The 18449-nt window shown below is 41.0% G+C and overlaps 1 protein-coding gene across 12 annotated transcripts in view; it reads right to left on the bottom strand.

Annotated features, from left to right (window-relative positions):
- NEO1 (neogenin 1) overlaps positions 1-18449 on the bottom strand; it is a 377465-nt gene that overhangs the window by 7768 nt on the left and 351248 nt on the right. For 4 of the 12 annotated variants that reach the window (XM_079767544.1, XM_079767540.1, XM_079767545.1 and 1 more), the window contains 5 exons: positions 16433-16501; positions 12319-12466; positions 6589-6920; positions 6023-6115; positions 1890-2048 (listed from right to left, as the gene is read on the bottom strand). In XM_079767544.1, coding sequence (XP_079623670.1) covers positions 1890-2048; positions 6023-6115; positions 6589-6920; positions 12319-12466; positions 16433-16501 — 801 coding nt within the window. The remainder of the gene's footprint in view (positions 1-1889; positions 2049-6022; positions 6116-6588; positions 6921-12318; positions 12467-16432; positions 16502-18449) is intronic. The other 8 variants (XM_079767547.1, XM_079767548.1, XM_079767549.1 and 5 more) reach the window with 3 other exon arrangements.

Below are 18449 nucleotides of genomic sequence, written 5' to 3'. Positions count from 1 at the left end.
AACTTACCAGACACTGAATAACTGCACAAATAAGCATAATGCAAATAAACCCATTTTTTCTCGTTCTCCGAAAACAAAATATTTCCTGTTGCGCACACCAAACAAGTCAGTCTAAGACTAATGATGTGGCAATTGGCTACTAAAATATTCGCTGCTAGTATTAGTGGAGGGAAATGAATGCAACACGATTATAGTAATCAGTCATTAGCGAATGTTATAGTTTATTAATAAGTATGTATAGCAGGATATTGTAAAAATTAAGTTATGAAATTTTTATTAAAATGTTTCTTACATACCGTTATATTGGCTGGGCTGCAAAAATATTCATTGTGGGCTGCATGTGGCCCGTGGGCCACGAGTGTGACATGCTTGCTTTACATCTTCAGTGACTCTACCACTAGTATTACCTCCATTTATCCCCTCTGGCCACTGAAAAAAAACCCTTTCCTAAAGCAAGTCATTACTTTTCCTCTCTTCACTTCTGCCTAAGTCCATAAGAATGGAACTTCCACCAACTGAACCACCACTAGAATGAGGGCTGGGTAGGAGCGGCCAGGCTTCTGGCCAACCTCCTCCCACCTGCACCACACACAGCTTAGTACGTGAGATTCATCTGCCTTAACAGGGTCAGGATACAAAATGGCTTTCCAAGAGCAGGTTTAGAGGGTGGCTTTCTGGTTGCTGTTGTATCAGAGCACCCCTGTGAGGCAGATTTCAGTTCTCCATACAGCCTCCAGTGCACTGTCTTTCCCTAAAGGCAGAATACCGAACTCGGATTTGGGGAGATAGTAGGAAGGTCAATTTTAGACATGAGTTCTAGCAGCACTTTCCAAGCCAAGAAAAGGTTTGGGAGGAGATAACTTTGGGGTTTACTGGACATCCCTTAATAAAGCCTTGATCTGCATTTGATATTTTTGGTATGATTATAATTGATCAAAATATAAAGGAGAGGGGATGCTACTGGCAAGACTAACTTTTAGCATGAAGTTTTGAGGTTCTCTTAAAATGGAATACACTTGAAATTCTTGTATTTTCCAGAACCACCAACACTTAGTTCTACTAATAACTTTATTATTAACAGACAAATGATAGAAAAATTATGAATCATATATGAGCCATTACTAGATTTGTACCTTAAAACTGAGAGGGTGAAAATTAATTTTCAATTAATGATGAATAACTGTATCTATTCCATTTACTATCCCCTCACTTTCACTATTTCCTCCATAAAACTGTTTTGATAATGCTTCTTAAGGTTTCCAAACTGGGAAATGTTTGTCTGGCAATGTGTTTCTTTAAACACACTGCAGACTGTTAGGCTAATTTCCTATCTGTGCAGCCCTTTCTCATTTCAGTAATCCACTAGGCACCTGAGGATTACGCTATGCACCAGCCCCATGAGGCTGCTGGCCTCGCCACCCTCAGATGCTGTTCTTACTCTGCTCCCTGGCAGAAGCATGTAAAACCTACCGTTGAGTAACACTTAAGGCTGCCCTATGAACCCTCCCAACATTAAGGTGACTGAGAGGCAAAGTCGACCTCCAATGTCTGCAAATCACACAGAATGAGTCTTCTTTCAAATTGGAGGGTTAAAAAAAATTAACTGAAAATAGAACTCAATTAAAATACAAGTTGTTGGAAGAAGACATGATTATGTAATTAGAGTTACTGTGTTTTTACTAAAGTGACTTGCACTGAGCACTTAAGACTTTGCGAGAAAAGCTTGGTCAATTTTACAGAAACAAATTTGAGTCGGGAACAGAAATGTTATGATAAATATATAACACTGAGAAAATCTCTAAATCCTTCTAAGCGGGCAACTCCTTCCCCACTTCAACTTGCCAACTCTTGGAAAGATTTCCACCTGGGATGCAGTCCTTGTCTCTCACCTGTGGAATTGGCCCTGTCTGAAAGGGACATGGATGTGCCAATGGGCCATGGGCTGCTTGGGTGGTAGAGATGACTGCGAGCTGGAGAAGCGAGGCTGCTGGAGTGGAAATGATGGTGAGGGTTATCGAGGGAATGGATGGGATGGGCACTAATCATAGCTGTGAATGAACATAAGACAGAGAAATGCTTAACATGCTTGCACAGACACACACAAATCACAGTTGAAGAGCAAAGTCATCCCTTCCCCCTCCCATACAGTGCAACCATTCCCTTGGTTTTCTGGTGGCTGAATCTGGATAATTAGCCATGGATTTTACATTTGTTTTTTTTTTAAAAATCAACACACTCCTGTACATACATTTGTCTGCCTGCCTGTCTATCTATCTACACGCAGGAAAAGAAGTCTGAGGAATATATACTAAAATATCAATGGTGAGCTCTGGCCTGTGTTGCTCAGTGGTTAGAGTGTCAGCCTGTGCACCCAAGGGTTGTGGGTTTGATTCCCATTCAAGGGAATATACTTGGGTTGTGGATTCGCTCCCCACCCCCAGCTGGGGCAAGTGGGGGAGGCAATCAATTGATGTGTTTCTCTCACATCGATGTTGCACTCTCATTCCCTCTCTTCTTTCCCCTCTTGCACTCTCTCTGAAAAAGCAATGGAAAAAATATCCTCAGGTGAGGATTAACAATGACAATAAAATAATAATAAAATGTTAATGGTGATTATCTTGTGGGAAGAGTGATCAGGATTAAAAATTTTTTCTATTGCTTTATATTTCTAATTCCTCTACAATACACATGGATTATGAGGTATTAAAAATATCTATTTGAATATGTCACATAATGTAAATCCATAAGCAAAGAAATGATGGTTTAGGTTTCTATACTTTTTTCTCATGCTAGAAGGATGTAAGCCCTTCTCTTTTGCATATATGCTTAATTCATTGCCTTTTCTTACTTGTTGAATGAAGCATGCAATAGGTATTTAGGCTACATGAATGAGTAGCTGTTTAATCAGTTTTCATATCTTAAAAGGAATGCGAATGGAACTGATTCTTATGGTCCACTCCAGTACTCAGCCTAGGACACTCTCTTACAACTTCCAGTCTGGGATCTCAGCCATATCCATTCACATTTTAAAATATACATGGCTATTTCCTAATTGCCTTTTTCCTTCCCATACCAGCTAAGGGATTCAATTTGCTGCATTTAGCTAACAAATCCAAAGTTCCACACAGATATTTCATACACAAAATTCTATGAAGACAAAGCTCTTACTTAATGAGGCTACATTACCAATCCCAGAGGTGGAAATAAACAAAACCAGAAGTCCAGTTTGCAACTAACTTTCCTTAGGCACTCCCTAGAGTAGTTGTAAAAACAATGTTTAAGATCAAGATAACCAGCTCCAAAGCCCCCAAACAGGCAAATAGGTCTGGGTGACTAGAAACACAGGGGACCTTTTGTTTCCTAAGCAAGGGCTTCACAAACTTTGTGATAAACTCAATTATAGCCTTTGGAGTCTATGAAAATGTCTTCTGTCACCAAGGATCTCTCTAGATCTTTGTGGGGACACTCATCATGACCCTGGAAGGAAATCCCAGTCAATAAAACAGATGCCTTTCTTCTCCAGCTATCTCCTGTCCTGGCCACCTGCAAACAAGCAGGTGGCACAACTGACCAGCGACCCTGGATTCTCACTGCCCCGCCTCAAGGCCTGGGGAACCAGAAGGCTCAAGTGGTCCTTTGGAATAAAACACAACTTGGAAAAGCAGGACAGTTTGAGAGTCAGCATCTCCTCTAAGGGAGGAAAGACCAATTCACAAGTGGGAGCTTCAGAATCAGTGTTTTCCAGATCAAGGCTAGGAGGAGGTGAATGAGCCTCCTGATTTTTAGCTATTTGGAAATATTATGGATGGAGAGGACTCGCACAACAGAAAAAGAAAACTGACCTCTTTCTAAAGGCATTTCCAGCCTTTCCAAATGAAGTAAATGACAAATAAAGTAACTGAAAGTGCCTGCCTACAAGAGGTAGCCATCATTATCTGTTGGCTGAATAAGGACCCAATGCTGCTGGGCAAGGCCTTCCTAGCAGTGCTCAGCCATTTAAAGCCAGAGCAGGTGGCTGGTGGGTGCAGACTCCAGGGCAGTAGCTGTGTAGGGAAAAGGGGATCTCAAAACCTGAAGATCAAAGTATTCTGGGTACCAGGCATCAGATTCTAAAAGATTCCACTCACCCATCCAACTATTGGAGGCACAAATTAAATATTTAAAATTTATGCATACTTTTCCACCACACACACAAAAAAATAAAAATAAAAAAGGAGACAAAGGAATGATGTCAACTGGGACAGCACATTTTTTCTCCTTAACGTATTTAAAAATATCAAATCTATGAATAAGAATAGTAAAAATTCACAAATTTAAAAAATAAGCCAGTCAGGTAAGACCTAAAGTCTTATACAAAACAAACAAATAAGCAGTAAAGCTATCATCTTCTTATAATCAAAAGCAACTGGAAGAGATTCAATTATTCTTTTGGGACATTTGCATTTTTAAACCTGGGGCCCTGTTATAAGAGGGAAACCATGGTTTTCCCCTGCACACTTCCAAGTGCAGGTCCTTCTTTCATCATGGACCCTAAGCAAAAAGTACATTGTGCAGAAATGACCTATTCGTGAACTGACCTTTACTCTCTCAAAGCTGATTTTTAGCACCTAGTGCCTAGTGTTTGTGTATAGTGAATGAGTGAAAGAGAGAGTGTGTGCGTACAGACATTCACATGTTCCGCTAGTTCCCAAGTACAGGGTGCCATGGTGCACCTGTGTGCATGTATGGTATCTGGGATTATTTAAATCTCTGACACTGTTGACAAAAAGATGGCTGAGATTTCTAAAATGAGACATCTTTTAAGAAATAAATTAAAAATCAAAAGCTCATTTGGGTTAAAACTGAAAAGTGATCTTTCAGGATTTGATGCTTTCAGTATTTGTATTTAGGTATCTGACAGTGTTGAGGTTTACTGGCCTACTGTCCAGGTTAGAGCAAATACTTCCATATATCAAGTAGTTTGTAAGATTGATACTATAGGCAGGTAGCCATTTGTTCTAGGATGGAACAGGGGGCTCCACAGGAAGCACCACTGTGCCAGCTAGTCTGAAAGGCTTAGTTTGAAAAAACATTGGTTTATCCCATTGTTTTTTGGCTTTTAATCATGATATTTAACTTAATTTTGAATTTCAAATATTATTATAGAAGGTTGAGGAACTTTTAAGCTTATCAAAGTGAAGCATAGTTCAAATAAGGTTGAAAATATTGCTTTACCAACTCCATACTGTTGTCCAGCCAGAGTGACTCAGTTGGATGAGCGTTGTCCTGTGCACTGGTCAGGGTACAAGGCTGGGTTGTAGGTTTGATTCCCAGTTGGGCACATGTGGGAGGCAACTGATTGATGTTTCTCTCTCACATCAATGTTTCTCTCTCTCTCTGCATGTCCTGGGTGAGGAATTAAAACAAACACTACTCCATACTGTTAACCTCAAACTTTCTCAATACAAGGTCTAATAATTTAAAAAATTCCACAGGTGCCTATTAACCCTGAATGTACAGATGCTTCCCCATTTCTCCTGCAGAGATGCTCTGTACTTTTTAAAAAATATGTTTTTATTGACTTCAGAGAAAGGAAGAGAGAGAGAGAGAGAGAGAGACAGAAACATCAATGAGAGAAAATCACTGATGGGCTGCCTCCTACACTCCCCCTACTGGAGACCGAGCCGGCAACCAGGGGATAGGCCCTGACCAGGAATCAAACCGTGACCTTCTAGTTCATGGGTCGATGCTCAACCACTGAGCCACACCAGCCAGGCAAGCTCTGCAATTTTAGGGAGATTGGTTACTTCCCTATTCCTGGGAGACTGGGAAATTGGTTTTTTAGCGCCTTTCCCCTATAATTAAAGGAGCTAGTCTCAATAATATTAATTGTAAAATATGGCAACTCTTTGATACTTCTTCCCTCAAGTTGCCAAAGCGATTTTATGTCAGGATTGAGTGAAGTCAAAAAGATCATTCAAAATTGTTCCCAACCTGACTGACTAGACTGGTAGTACTAGAGAAAGAGACACTTTTAACTTACGCTGGGGTGGCTGAGAGTCAAAGGGCATCATCATTTTGGGTCTCATTCCTCGCCTTCCAGCCAGTGTAGACATGCTGTCCTCCGATTCATGCCCTAGACATCAAATATGAAGGGTGGTTATAAGCATGTGCCCTAGGCCACTTTGAGAAGTAAAACATATCTAGTGGGGAATACACAAACAAGAAAATGGGGACAAGGTGTTTCTGCAGGAAGTGAAATAAAGAGAAAAGTGATCATTAGTGCATTACAGGAGTCCCTTTTGAGAGTCAATACAGTTGACACAATGCTGCCTACCATGCTTCACTGTGGTGTCTGTAAGAGCACAGAGACCAAGAGCATTCTGGACACCACAATGACAGCTAGACTCCGACTGAAGGGACAGAATGAAACGCACAGACATGGGCTAGGTTGTCTCAAATGCTTGAGTATCAAGCTGGTGAAGCCCAACGAGACCTAAAAGATCTAAAAGGCGTCTCATCTGGTATAGAACCTGTCCCCCACAACAAGCTAGCTATCCTTCATCAGATGTTGACCAAATCCACATTACACACTTTTAAAAATCTCACCTGTATAGGAATCACCAAGTTTTAAGGCAACTTGATAAAATGGGAAATGATTTAAATGAAAATAGTCTCTCAACATTTGGGGAAAACCTGCACCTCTGTACGAATTCCGCCTCTGATGGATGTTGCTGTCCATGGAATTGTCCACTGGTGTGATATCTTGAGAGTTACGAGGAATTGGAGTATCGGTCATGATGGGGTTTGGGTCTGGAGACTTATCAATTGGTTTCAGCTCCAGTCTCTCATGGTGGATCCAGAGGTCTGGGGGTTTGACATCTTTGGCACTCCCTTTACACTTGTGGGAGCCATTCACTGACTTACAAGCAGCTCGTTTCCTAGGCACAAAATTAAAAGGGCTTTTTTTAAAGTAACTATTTTAAACATATCCCTCAAAGGGTTTAAATGATTAAAACGTGCTCTGTGAGATGCTTCAAGGAAAGGCAGAACTAAAAACACACAAAAAGAAAAACAGAGACAAGAAGTTTCCTTCTGGGAACAGTAAACGGATCTCCTCTTTGTCCACATGTATTTGGATATATGTACAAGGCATATTTGAATATTGTCTTGTAACTTTTTTTTAGTATCAAGAGATTAGACAGCATTTTAAAATCAAATAATCTCTAAAGAAGAAGGTTCCTCCAGTCAACAGAGAAAGGACAAGATTCACCAAAAATATAACAATGAAGTAAAAACAGTATCTATGGCTTATAAAGGAGGGAGGAACAACATTTTACTTTATTCTATACTAGAGGCCCGGTGCACGAAATTCGTGCACAGGAGGGGGGAGGGGATGGTCCCTCAGCCCAGCCTGCACCCTCTCCAATCCGGGACCCCACAGGGGATGTCCAACTGCTGGTTTAGGCCCGATCGAGATCCTAAACCGGCAGTTGGACATCCCTCTCGCAATCCGGGACTGCTGGCTCCTAACCGCTCACCTGCCTGCCTTCCTGATCACCCCTAATCACTCTGCCTGCCTGCCTGATTGCCCCTAACCACCTCTGCCTGCCTGATCACCCCTAACTGCTCCCCTGCCAGCCTGATCACCCCTAACCACCTCTGCCTTGGCTCCCGCACCTGGGACCCAGGCTTCCCTCCCTCTGGCTGCCTGCAGGCCCCCGGGAAATGGGCTTTCCTCCCTCTGGCCAGCCACAGGCCCCTGGGGACCCCTGGGCTGGCCGCTTGCTGTCAGTTAGACTTTGAAATTTCATCCATGAGTGAATACAGGGCAATTTAGGAATATCCTTAAGTGAAACATGCCCCTTACTGTGCCTCTGCTGCCACCATGCCACCGAGACCTGGAAACATCTCTAAAGGGTAGATAGTAATGGAAACAGGAATAGTAAACTTCTCCTGGGCTGGCCACAGGCCCCTGGGACTCCCGGTGGCTTCTCCCCGGCCCCGCCTTTGTCAGGAAGGACGTCCGGAAGATGTCCGGTCTAATTACATATTACCCCTTTATTAGTATAGATTTTTACTTATTTTTCAAATTAAGCTTATTGGGGTAACATTGGTTAATAACATTATATAAGTTTCAGGTGTACATCTTTGTAATACGACATCTGTATACTCTATTGTGTGTTCACCAACCAAAGTCCAGTGTTTCCATCACCATATATTTGACCCCTTTTATCCTTTTCTTCTTCCCCCACCAGACTCCCCCTCTGGTAACCATCATTATGTTGTCTCTGTCTATGAGTTTGCTTGTTTTCTTTGAACAACATTTTAGTTAATCCAAACTAGGACTAACAACTTGGTAAAGTCAAGAGTGCAGATGATAGTGTCTACTTCTTTGTGCCTTAGTTTTTCTCCCATTACGTCACTCACTCACACATTCAGTAAGCATTTATTAGGGACCCACTGTATGTCAGACCCTGTGCCGGACTGCTGTGCTCTCAATACTTGTGGTCAGGTGAGGAAGGCAGACATTGAACGATTATGTTAAAATGCTCTGAGTTTAATGAAATGCCAAGCATTACAGTAACCTCTTAATAGTTGGACATAAGGTGGACAGGAAAAACCAGGAAGAAGAAGTAAAATTTAAGCTAAGACACAAAGGGGGCAAGACAGATGCTGCATTCCAGGGGGTGAAATCAGCATATGTCCAAGCTCTGAAGTGGAGACCAACAGTCTAGTATAACCATATAAGGACTACATCAAGTCCCAAGTGGTGGGGGCAGTGACCCATGGGGATGCTGGAAAGGCAGTCAGGGGTCAGATCCTAATGGGCTGCTACAGCATGCCAAGAATAATGAGAAACCACTAAATAGTTTTAAGCAGGAGAGTAAGCATATAAATTTTGAGTTAAAAATTTACACCCACTGTGGTGTGAAGAAGGGATTTAAGGAGAGGAGAGAGAATAGGAGACCAGCTAGGATGTGCTGCAATAACCTCAGCCACGACCGAAAGTGGCTGCTGACAGTGGGAATGGAGCCAGAAATGACAAGACTTGGTGAATAAATGGATGTGAGGTGGGGCAGCAGAACAGAAGCAAGAGAAATAAAGGAGGATGCTAAGGTTTCTGGCTTAAACCACTTACTAACACTGAGAATAATGGGGGAGAAACAAGTTTGACAGAAAAGATTATAAATTCTGTTTTGGATCTTTCAGTGCCTGAGACATCCAAGAGGAAATGCAGAAGAGGAAACTTTGGTAAATCTGTAGGGGCAGAATTCAGATTAGAAAAAATTAAAGCATGACTAGGCAGTAAAAGAACAGATGAGTGTAGATAAGTATTCACGAAGTTTTGTGGTAGAGGAAAAAACAGGGATTTGTAAGCAGTCAGTGGTAAGCACCATGTTGTAGAGGAAGGGTTATAATTATAATTATTTCTTAACATGGTAATAGTGGGAGCACACTTAAATGCTAAAGGGACAGAGCCAATAGATTTAGAGGTTAGCTGTGCTGGAGAGAGGGCAACAGCAAGTACAAGGTCTTAGAAAGATAGAAGACACTAAAACCCACAGGATAAATGGAGAACTGGGTTCAGACAGGAGGAAGGACACTTAGGAAAGGGGAGAAAATAATTATTCCCAACAGAGAAAGGTGTAGAGAGCGGCTATAGGGTTAAGCCTCGGACTGACCTGTTGCCAAAGCCACAAAACAAGTCCCAACTTAGAGGGTACAGCCCTCTTAGCATAATTAAGCTTGACCTTATGACGCCCCCTAGATCCTTCCTGGGTAGCTAATGGGCTGTGGGAGGTGCAGCAAGTGCTGCCAAAGCAAGTGAAACTCACAAGAACATTGTAACTATGGTGACCACTACCTTGTTTACCTCTGGCTATAAAATAAAGGCTCAGCTTGCCATCTGGATCTGTTCTCTGTGGCCTCAGCCAGGCACAGGAGATCCACCTAGACCCAGATTATTCTCTTTGTCTGTCTTTTCTTCAATCCTTCGCCGCCCCCTCCCGCCCCCTCAGGCTCACCGAACCCTTGGCTGAGCTGGCCCGGCACAGAAAGGTTCTAGATGTGATGGTGGCATGCCAAGGTACTTCTCTGTTGAGATTGAGGGACCATAGAGGAATGTGCTGAGAAACAATGAGGGCTACACTCTCCATGCTCTTTAGCTTAGATGTTCTACCAGTGAGTCTATAAACAGATACAATTGAAAGGGGAGGCACTTCAGGAATTAAAGAGGAGCAAAGCAATGAGAAAAGCTCACATAGTTGTCAACGGTCAATGGAACACTCTAGCACAGCTAACCTCTAACTCTACTGGCTCTGTCCTTTCAGCACTAGGAAGCAGGCCATTGGGGAAGGAGGGGAAATGTCCTGTGAAGACTTGGTACAATTCCTTTTTAATTCATTATTGTTTAAAGTATTACATATGTCTCCTTTTCTCCCCATTGACCTCTCCCTGGCCACTCCCACCCCCCAGCACATGCCCTCACCCCCCTAGTATCTGTGGGGACCCAAATCTGAAGGACTTACAGATTCAAATACAAAGTACAGAGCATATTACCAACCCATTTTCCTACCTCTCCATCTGAAGACTAAGTACTTTATTTTTTATTTACTTTAAATTTTAAGTTCTTCAAAGCACTACGGAATTATCATTTTGTTTTTTAGATTCTTTTAAATAAAGATCTCAAGATCTCTAAAACTAGCTATAAAATTCAGTTCATAAAGATAGATAAATGTGAGATGATGAACAAAGAAACTTGCAGAAAAGTTCTAGAATAGAAAAAAATGTAACCTTTGAGGCTTTTTTTAAATTTCAAAGATTTATTTTTTCATATAGATGCATATTTTATTTTAATGATTATTTTTAAATCCTTTGAGGCTTTTAAGAGAAAGTTTTCTATAATCAAAAGTAAATAGGGAGAACTGAAAGAATCAATGATCAGGAGGCTTATAAAAGGATTGTGAAAGTGATGCAATGCAAGCTACAGAAAGCTATTTTACTGGGGCAAAAGCAAGATTAAAAACATCAGACAGCCTACAGAAGATGACCTACAACATGACCAGCAGCAGTTACAGGTAGCTGTACTTGTCCTGTGTGTTGACAACAGATGCATCATTACATACATGCATCCTGGCCTTGGGCAGACCAAGTCTGATGGATAATCCCACAGACATGAATTTGTGTGTGTGTGTGTGTGTGTGTGTGTGTGTGTGTGTGTGTGTGTTTAGGAGCAATACCTTAATCTTATAATCTTTTAGGACACTACAACTAAAGTCATTTATTTTATTACTCACACAGTTTTTGCTATTGGGATAACTCAGGAATCTATGTTTTTATGAGTTGAATGTGATTTAGGGTCAAGGATTCTCTCAAGTTCAGGAGTACAGGCTGTTATTAAGCACTACATTACTGAATAACCATGTTATTTGCTCTACACAGTTACCCACAAGCCTCACAATCCCATCGGAGTACAGAACTAGCAACCACCTGCCCTCTCTGAGAATGTGACATGGTGATTATAAATGATCCTTTCTTATCCATTAAGTCAGCCCCCAACCCTGGCACCAATCTCAACTTCCACACAGAGGATGAACTGAAGATTGAGAATAAGAGGCCTGTGGCTTTCTTCCATCTCAGTTGGTGTTTCTGCTGTAAAATAGCCCGTAAGAATGTGCAGACTCCTGTGTGTCTAGCTCACTGTGCATATAAGACATACTTCAGCAGGGCTCCCCGTAAGGCTGGACTGTCCACTTTCCTCTCCTGATCTCTCGACTTGGCTCTGTGACTCAGGAGGTTGAGTGGCATGAACTATATCTACTTGGCAATCCTGACCCTGGTGTCCAGCTGGGTTTGTCCAGTAGAAGGCACAGGCAAGGGTGAGAGGTGGTTTCTCTCCTGCCCCCTCCCTGTCAACGTCTCCATTTCCGCCAGCACACACAGCTCCTGTCAAAAACCTGCTCCCACCACTTCAAGTCTCTGAAAACAGCTTGCTCTTCCTCAAAAAGAACGCTTACCCTTTCATGCCTGAGATAGTCACTGTCATCACCTAAGGTGGCAGCAACTCACTGCTGCTGACCCTTGAACATTGCTGCCCGGTTTCCCTAACCCACTTAGGACTTTGTACGTGACCCCTCATTAGACTCTGGTTCGCCCCTTTTGAGTGAGCCACCTCTTTCCTGCCAAGACCCTGACAACACACGTTTATGAGAGGAGCCAGTCTGTGTTTTACAAACATTTACAATATCACTTCTCAAGTGTTTTAGGTTTTTACTCTCTGTGCAACTCCAAAAGAAGAGAACCAAAAATCTATGGGCTACATTCAAGGCTTCTTACTTTTTCTGGTGAGAGGTGGAACGCTTGGTGCAAAAGATAGCAATGATCACAACCACCACGATGGTGATGACCCCAACAGAGATGATGATGACCAGTAGCATATTACTGTCCAGAGGAGAGGTGGGGCTTCCATGGGGGCTGTTACTGCCTGGAGAGAGAAAAACGGCACATTAGTATTAGAGGATTCTAGAAATGCATACAATCAGGCTATAGAACCTTCAAGTGAGTAGAGATACTTTATGTGAACTTCTTTCTAATGCTCACCATTGCACCTTGTATAAAAGTGTCCCATGAACATGGCTAGCTCCTCTATATTATGAAATCCAGAAGCTGACTTTTTGCCCTATGAAATTTCTCAGCACAGTGCCTTGCACAAAGCTGTTCAAGAAAAGCTTCTGAAATTATATGAACATTATACTTTGACAAATAAAGGGTCTGCCCTTCTGTGTCTTATGTTATACATAAATTCATCTTATAAAGCACCATTTAGTTTTCTGACTTTCAAAACTACTTTAAAAATGTACATTCATAGAAAGCAAAAGTTTTTTTTAAATATATCTAAGATCACAAAAAAATAATTGAAAATTAAAATATCTCTTTTTATAAATACAGTTTATGCAGAGTTAGTCTCTTACTCCATTTCAGGAAAACGTAGGTCTGCATGTATGCACTAATTTGACAAATATTTAATGAGTGCTTGCTTTGTGCCAGGCATTGTTCTAAGTACTAAGGATGAGGATGCAAAGGTGAGCAACAGAAATGTGATTGTTGGGATGGAGCCAAACAGTAAGTCAAAAATGACGAATAGTGAGTGCTATGAAAAAAATCAAATGGGGGATATAACACAGTGACTGGGTGGCTATTTTATATTGCGTGGTTGGAAAAAGCTTCTCTGAGAAGATGGCATTTGAGCTAGGATTTAAATAAAATGTAAGATTCCATCATAGAAAGACTTGGATGAAGAACATTCCATAGAGAGGGAACAGTCTAGTGGAAGGATCCTAAGGCAGAAATGACCTTGGCATGGTAAAGGAAGAGAAATTTCTCTTTCCTTAAGCAAAGAGAGATATGCAAAGTTAGAGGAAAGGAAGTGAGAAAAAAAAAAAAAAGAATGAGGCTGGAGAGGTGTATAGAGGCCTATGTAGAACCTTGAGGAAATTTAGATTTTCTTCCTCTTCATTATGTTGCTTTGCTTATAGGATGAGTTCTAAGCTTTTTTCAAGGCCTTCTGTAATCCAGCTTTTTTAAAAAGCTATTTTCCATTTTCTAAAACATTTCTTTGCTTCCCACCTCATTATAAAAGTTATGCATGCACATGTTATAAAATATGGGTAATCCATACAGATCTAACCATCATGGATATTGGATGTCTTTCCTTCTAGTTTCTCTCTTATCTTTCTAAAAATCAGAGTTGTACAAGAGTGGGATGAGCTGCTTTGCCAAGTGATGAGTGTTTAGTCAATGGAAGTACTTAAACTCATTCTACCAGGCTGGGGTGTTGTGGGATAAATTCCTACCATGAAGGTAAGGCCTGGAAAGCTGTTTTTAGAAAAAGCTCTCGAAGTGATTTTCATATACAGCCTGGCTTATAAACTTAGGAGCTAATCCAAACCGTACTTATTGTGGGAATTCCTTCCATAGCATTAGGTTAACTGACCTTCCAAGTTTTGATTCTATGATGTTATAGGCTACATCTAAGTATACTGCAAAATCTGGGCTGATTTAGGAGAGCTTAAGAGCTTATTCTTCTACATGCAGCTCAATCATTTTTATCCTTCATTTCTGAGAAAAAGGGTAGCAGACAGACAACTCAAATTGTATACACTGACCTTTAATAAAAAAACATTTTTTATATTTGGGGAAGACTACAGAACTAGGTAGGGGTCAATAAATTAGACCATATTTGGGCTTTACATGAAACTTTTATTAACAGCAGTGGGGTGTGCAGGCAGTCACTGAAAGAAGAGGCTGGGGAGCCCTGAGGGGTTCGGAGGAAAGCAGAGGCGGGGGTAGTTCTCTGAATTCAACAGAGATGGATTCTCATTTAACTTTATTTGACCTCTAACTTTGAGCTGACCAAAATCTCCCTTCTAAGACAGAGTAAGAGTGAGCTCCCAAAAGGGAGCATCAACCTTTTTACCAGGGATGTTATGACAGGCCATTTTTAAAGGTTTACCTAAATTATTTCAACAGCTTTCTAACCACCTTTTCTGAGTTTATCCTCTTACCCCTAACTAATTCTTTACTGTCTACTAATAGTAGATACTCAATAAATGGAAGTCATAGTTTACCAGTATCAGACATCTTACATATGTCATTTATAGGATGAAGCTCACATTTATCAGCATTGGCATCTAAGCTTTTGACAGGCTGGCTGGCTCTAACTAACCTTCTCTAACTTGAGAATCTTATCCTGCCTCTGTGCAGTGTGATCCCGGGGGAGAGCAGGTTGTTTTATATTGCCAGGTCTTCGCAGAACATGCTGCTTTTGATTCCTGGAATGGTTAGCCCCCCTCCTTGACCATTTAGCAACCTCCTATGCATCCTTTAAAATCTGGGCCAGATGTCACCTTTTCTACAAAGCTTCCCCTTTCCCTATTAGGTAGTTGGTTACTCACTCCTTTGGCTCCCATAGCCTATTATATAGAACGTGAACCTTTAAAAAAATGGTGAATGAATGAATGCATAAATGAAAGAAAAAAACAAAGAAATAACTACTTTTTTCACAACCTTGAATAATATATTGTGGAGAGCACATAAATGTAACATATACATCCCAAGAGAAAAAACTCACAAAGTCCTAGAACTCAGAGACTAAGAATTTCTTGAAGCATGCAAGTTTGTCTGGTTCTCCTAATAGCTCATTTCACTAAAATCTGGGCAGTACCTTTTTAAAAAAAAATCCCCATCTAAGGATATGTCTATTGATTTTAGAGAGAAAAGGGGAGGGATAGACAGGAAGGGAGGGAGGAAGGGAAGGAGAGAGAAGGAGAGGGAGAGAGGGAGAGGGGAGGAGAGAGAAAGAGAGAGAGGGAGAGAGAGGGAGGGAGAGGGAAGGAGAGAGAGAGAAACATCGATATGAGAAACATTGATTGGTTGCTACCATATGCACCCTAATGGGATCAAACCCACAACCTAGCCTTGACTGGGAATTGAACCTGGAACCTTTTGGTGTATGGGATGATGCTCCAACAACTGAGCCACCCCGCCAGGGCAGGGCAGTACCACATTTTATTTAAATAGATAGCTAGAGATTAAGAGATCATTTTATTTCCACAGTCAGAGTAGGAGCTTCCAGGGGACAGGCCTTTGTTTTCCCTGTTTCTCTGGCAGGGTTGAGAAGACAATAAGGCTTATTTCTAGCAGCTACATGTATGGATTTTCACCAATAGCAGATTCCCACATCTGGAATAGAACCTGTGCTTTTTAAGCTGCATGTGGTAGGCACAACAAGATGTCAGAAGACCTGGGTTGTGGTTCCTGGACTTCCATAATTAGTGGGTGGATCCAGGCAGATTACTTCTCCATTGAGTCTCTTGATGTTTAAAATGGGAATGATACCTGCTTGTCCTGCTTGAAAATGATTTCATGTCCGAAAGTAACTTACAAATGGTTAAGTTCTGTAGAAGAGTAGGTGCCATCATTAAGTAATTAGAAGGCACCAGCTCTTAGGATGGCTAGGAGAGTAGGAAGACTTTTTTAGAATTCCCAAACTAAAAACTCTATAGTAAGTAGTTTGGGGAGAAATGAATGATTCAGAGGAATTCCTTTGGCTTGGGTGATGGCCAATTCCACTAGAGTTTATTTTTGAAAACAAAATTCTAATTTTTCTCTAGAGGCAGTAGGCAAAAGGAAGATTTATTTGTTCAGAATTAGCCTCATTTTAAGTTGGATATGTGGAGGAACAATTTTATTTATAGACCCTATAATGAGTGGGTTTGCAGTAATTCAGCAAATATTTGCCAGATAAGTGCCTGAAGCTAACTCTATTAAATAAAAGGAAATAGGCAACATGCTACATCCACCATACACAAGCGACACAGGCCATTTAAAGATGTCAATCAGAATTGTGTCATGCCCTCAATAGGCCGCAGGGCCACAGGAAGGGCTTTACCGCTCATGGGGGTTTTGTAGTCAGATCCTAGGTCTGGCAGCCGGCCTCCTTTTCCTGCAGACCCTGAGGCTGAAGGAGAAAAAAAAATCATGTCAGTAGTGACCCAACCCACAGGTGTTACAAGTCCACTTCAGCTAACGAGCATTTTCTATATAAAAACTATTTTCAGTCTACTTTGTTCAAGAAAAAATGAAGTAGCACATGAACTGAGGAAAATATAGTCTATTTGTGCAAAGCAAACTAAGGTCTAGCTTTCTATGCAATGAGGCATCTGAAAGGCTGACACCCTTTCCACGGCTATATCCAGCGTGTAACTAAACTGCCACTCGCGTTCACAAGTTGGGAACATACCCCACTTCTCCAGTCCAGGAAGCCGTTTCTGAAAGATGCCTTAGAGTACTGATGCTAAAGGAGCTTCTCTTGGAAAAGGACCAGGAAGACCAGTTTGATTAGCTTCTGCAATAAAGAACTAGACTCTTACAAGGGCCTGCCATGCTGATCGGAACTAGCGGGGATTGGGTTCTTTTCTCAAGTTATAAAGTTGCCTCTCCTTAAGCAGGAGCAGGAAGGCAAGTGGAGGTTCAAATTGGGGTCTCAGTTGCTGCTCAGTGAACAAAATACACAAAGATGGGAAAACAAAGTCTTTGCTCTAGTTGTTCACAAAGGACAGTGTCTCCTAACCCAGCATCAGGGAACACAGTGAGGCTGAGAAAACACAAATATCAGTGCTGCCTGACATCTAGTAAATGTACAATAAATATTAACTACTATTATTACAAGCATAATAAATCATTAGGGAAGAATATAATCTTACTCTTCACAGAAGCAAAGAGCATGAAGCTTCAGAAAAAACTTATTAAAAAAAAGAAAAAACTCATAAAGGAGTAATTTGTATAAATTAAGATTGGCAATAAATTCATAAACTAGATGTGTTTCTGGAAAACATTAGCACTAAAGTCAAGTACTTCTATAAATTATCAGGCTTGGAGGAAATGAAAGAAATTAAAATGTGAAGGTTTCTGTGCATGGTTCATTTAACAGAGTACATCTAGAGGCAAAAAAAACAACACCCCACAAACAAACAAGCAAACAAAAACACACAAAAAACCCCCACAATGTTTTCTCTGTTTCCTAAAGTTCAAAACCCCAAAAGGTAACAGAAATTCTTGGGTATCCAAAAGGGCATATTCTAAAAGTTAACTCACTGTCTCTTTTCAATTGCCCATACTTGTAATTCTATCCTGTTACTTCTGTGGCCATCATTCCTCTCAAATAGTACATACCGCACATCAAGATTTCAGCCATTCCTTTCACTATGACTAAGACTAGTTGGTGGAATGACCTAGCACTTGTAAGGCTCTTCAGGTTTAAGTGTCCTTATTTGTCAGGTAGCCCACATTTAAGCTAAACCATCTAAAGTATCATATTACGTAACAAAATGCCAAAGAACACACTTTGCCAATAAGCTGGTTGGTTTAATTTCTACATATCCCAATATTTTTTCTTTTAAATTTAACCTATGAACAAGAAATTCCAAGGATTAACCAAATCCCAAAGTAAACATGGGCGAAGAATTGTAAACACCAGAGGTGTGGTGCAGCCAGGAAACAACAAGCACATTTACATTCTGTGCTCAGGCAGGATGGTTATTCTTCTTTCCTCACACTTAAGTCCAAGTTTCTACCATGATTAGGGTGCCTCCCCACCCCACCCCCACCCCCAGATAAAAGCATGCTTGCAGTTTCTACAAAGTACAACAAAAGACTCATAGAAGCAAACATATTTCCAAAGCCCTGAAACTGGAAACCTCAAGTTCTGACTCTTCCTTGCCATTAACCAAGATCCAAAGACTGTATTTCTAATAATTAATAACCATTCTTAAACCATGAAAGCAATCATAAAATTGACTTTTATTGTTCTTTCTTAGTATAGAAAACAGACACCAACTTTAGCTGAATTTGCAGAGACGAAAATCACAAAGCACAGTTATCCACCGCAGCAACTACGGTGAAAGACC

The sequence above is a fragment of the Cnephaeus nilssonii genome, assembly GCF_951640355.1.
Source record: "Cnephaeus nilssonii genome assembly, chromosome: 4".
Lineage (NCBI taxonomy): Eukaryota > Metazoa > Chordata > Mammalia > Chiroptera > Vespertilionidae > Cnephaeus > Cnephaeus nilssonii.
The sequence above is the reverse complement of the archived record's forward strand: the minus strand, read 5'-3'. Positions and strand labels throughout refer to the sequence as shown.